This window comes from Glycine soja, chromosome 18, assembly GCF_004193775.1.
Source record: "Glycine soja cultivar W05 chromosome 18, ASM419377v2, whole genome shotgun sequence".
Classification (NCBI taxonomy): domain Eukaryota; kingdom Viridiplantae; phylum Streptophyta; class Magnoliopsida; order Fabales; family Fabaceae; genus Glycine; species Glycine soja.
The window spans coordinates 28,825,761-28,828,597 of record NC_041019.1 but is presented as its reverse complement, the minus strand read 5'-3'; the positions used below and the strand labels follow the sequence as shown (position 1 = coordinate 28,828,597).

At 35.0% G+C, this 2,837-nt stretch overlaps 1 protein-coding gene across 1 annotated transcript; it reads left to right on the top strand.

Annotated features, from left to right (window-relative positions):
• Positions 1-1,738: 1,738 nt before the first annotated feature.
• On the top strand, positions 1,739-2,586 carry LOC114394469 (rhodocoxin-like). The gene has a single exon (XM_028356053.1). The coding sequence runs from the start codon at positions 1,875-1,877 to the stop codon at positions 2,343-2,345; it is 471 nt and encodes a 156-aa protein (XP_028211854.1). The 5' UTR covers positions 1,739-1,874; the 3' UTR covers positions 2,346-2,586.
• Positions 2,587-2,837: the final 251 nt, after the last annotated feature.

Here is a 2,837-nt window from a genome sequence, read left to right as displayed (position 1 = left end):
AAGTCCACAACTTGGTCTACATGAAGAGCATCAAAGGTATGGAAGGCTCCTGTAATGGGCAGATGTAGCAAAAATGCCACATCATCGAGGGTGATAGTGAAGTGACCTCTCCTACCAAAAGATGGAAACTACTAGTTTCCTTGTGCCACCTCTATGCAAAAGTAGATATAAGTCCCCTGTCACCAGTGCCCAAGGAACATGCAATCAGAAGACTTAATCCTGTGACAGCCATTATGCCTTCAATCTCTGGTGCATGCCTTCCAAATTTTTGTACCTTCCTCCCATGAGAGGACAACTTCAACTCAGGACGTTCTTGAAAAAAATAAAATAAATTACTTCAGGTTAAATGAAAAATAGTTATTCAAATGTTACATAATTCAAGTAATAAGTACCTCTCATGCCCAAACTGTGGCTGCCACATGATAAACATAATCTGTCAAAACTGATGTATCATGGGACCTACCTGGAAAACCTTGGGCATCATCACGTACATCATCAGTAACTGACTCCTAAGGCTGCTCATAAACCTCGTCAGTTGGATGATCAACATCCTCAACAACAACTGCAGCTGCCCATTATCTACGTGCAGATGCTGTCGACCTTCAACGCTGAGGGGCTTATTCCACATCACCGCTAACTTGTGTCCCTAAAGCTCTTCTTGTAACTCTGCCTAAAGCACGACATAATCATGTGATTCTAATCATAATCTACAAATTTAAATAGTAATAACAATTAATTGTTGAAATAATAGTTGAGTTTCATAAACTAACTAAGAAATTGACTAATAAATAAATTTGATTTAAAATATTTAATAAATTACTATTTAATAATTCATAAATAATTATTTTATTATTTTCTAAATAACTTTTTTAATACATTTATATATTCATAAATCAATATAGAAATTCTTTTTTAAAATTTATAGACTTCACATCACTAATTCTAGTAAACTAAAATATATGATGAAAATCTAAGTACAAACTTGTTTTTTTATTTCTAATGAATGACTATTTATTTTTTTTACAAATTAGTATTTGAATACTTTTAAATATTTATAAACAAATGAAGAAATTTAAATTTTATACTTCCAAACACTATATATATATATATATATATATATATATATATATATATAATACTATTAATGTAATAATATTTATACGATTATATCAATAAAAAAATTTGTCATATAGATTTTCTTGTTTAACTAAATTGTACAATATATATTTATAAAAAATTGGAATTTTTTATATATAAAAAATTTATAAAAAAACTATTTTAAATATCAAATATAATTAAATAACTTATATTTTAAAAATAAATAAATAACAATAATATTTATACATTCATTTTTAAATAAACAAAATACATAAATTAATTAATTATTGAATTAATTAATTAATTATTAAAAACCAACTTCAAAAAACAAATATAATTGATTAAATAAATATTATAACTACAAAAATATTAATTTATTTTTAAATAATAATAATTTATTCAATTATTATTTTATTAATTAATAAATTTTTAAAAAATTAAATAATTATACGGGTTGAGATTTCGTGTAATGCATACATATTGACAATCTATATAAATTATACGCGGCGACGCAACGAGAAGAACTGAAGAACAAGAAGAGAAAAAACACAATAACACAGCTTAGGGAGAGGGAGAGCTTTTCAAAATTTAAAGTAAAGGATAATTTAGTCAGTTCACTTTAAAATGCTGGATGCACGAGAGATTGGAATGGGTGCACCTAGGAATTTGCTACCTTGTATTCCGCCCATTTCACGGCCAAACCCAATCATTTCCTTTGTTCCGATTTCCCAACCAAAAGACCACTCTCGACGAGCTTCCCAAAACAAGAAGCACCAATGGCAGTCGCGAATCTGCAGAGACTGTCCTCGCAAGCGCACCGCCTCCCCTCCCTCTCGTTCTTCTCCAAATCCCTGATCTACCGCCGCACCTCCTCTTCCACGAAGAAGGTCGCCGACCGCATCGTACGGCTCTCGGCGATCGACTTCGTGGGAAAGAAGCACGAGGTGGTGGGCCTGGCCGGCCAGACCTTGCTGAAGGCCCTGATCAACACGGGCCTGGTCGACCCGGAGTCCCACCGCCTCGAGGAGATCGACGCCTGCGCGGCCCACTGCGAGGTCAACATTGCCCAGGAGTGGCTCGACAAGCTCCCCCCTCGCTCCTACGACGAGGAGTACGTCCTCGTCCGCAATTCCCGAGCCAGAGCCCTCAACAAGCACTCCAGGCTCGGATGCCAGGTCCTCCTCGACCACGACCTCGAAGGTATGGTCGTTGCTCTCCCCGAACCTAGGCCCTGGGACACTTCCTAAGTCCAAAGCGAACCTCTTTTATTTTTATGGCTCAATAATGTGATCCATGAACCTTTGGAAACATAGCAGAACTGTGGTTGAAGCTTGTATTGGTTTCTTCTTGTTATATTTTTGGTGGTTTTAGACTCCCGTGCCTTTTATTGGCTCGCTATGGATAACTATTTGCAAACTTGTGTTTTGTTATTATGATGATTATGATATGATGAATAGCATTGTTATATTAAGGTCTTGCTTTAACTTATAAGTTTGTTTTGTGGCCTTTCTTGTTTCTCTTCTTCGCTTAGATTTTTTTTGATGTCGTGATAAAAAGGGGGAAATGGAAAATGTGGAATCGTTTTGCTGGTGGAGGAGTTTGTAAATGGGTGATTAGGGTTTTTCTTTCTTGCAAAAATTATAGGCTTAAGGTTTTCGTGGTGAACCTGTTTGCAATTTAGTGTGCTTGATTTTGCAAGCTTGTTGACTACCTTTGAATGTTGTCAACTTAACCAGTCT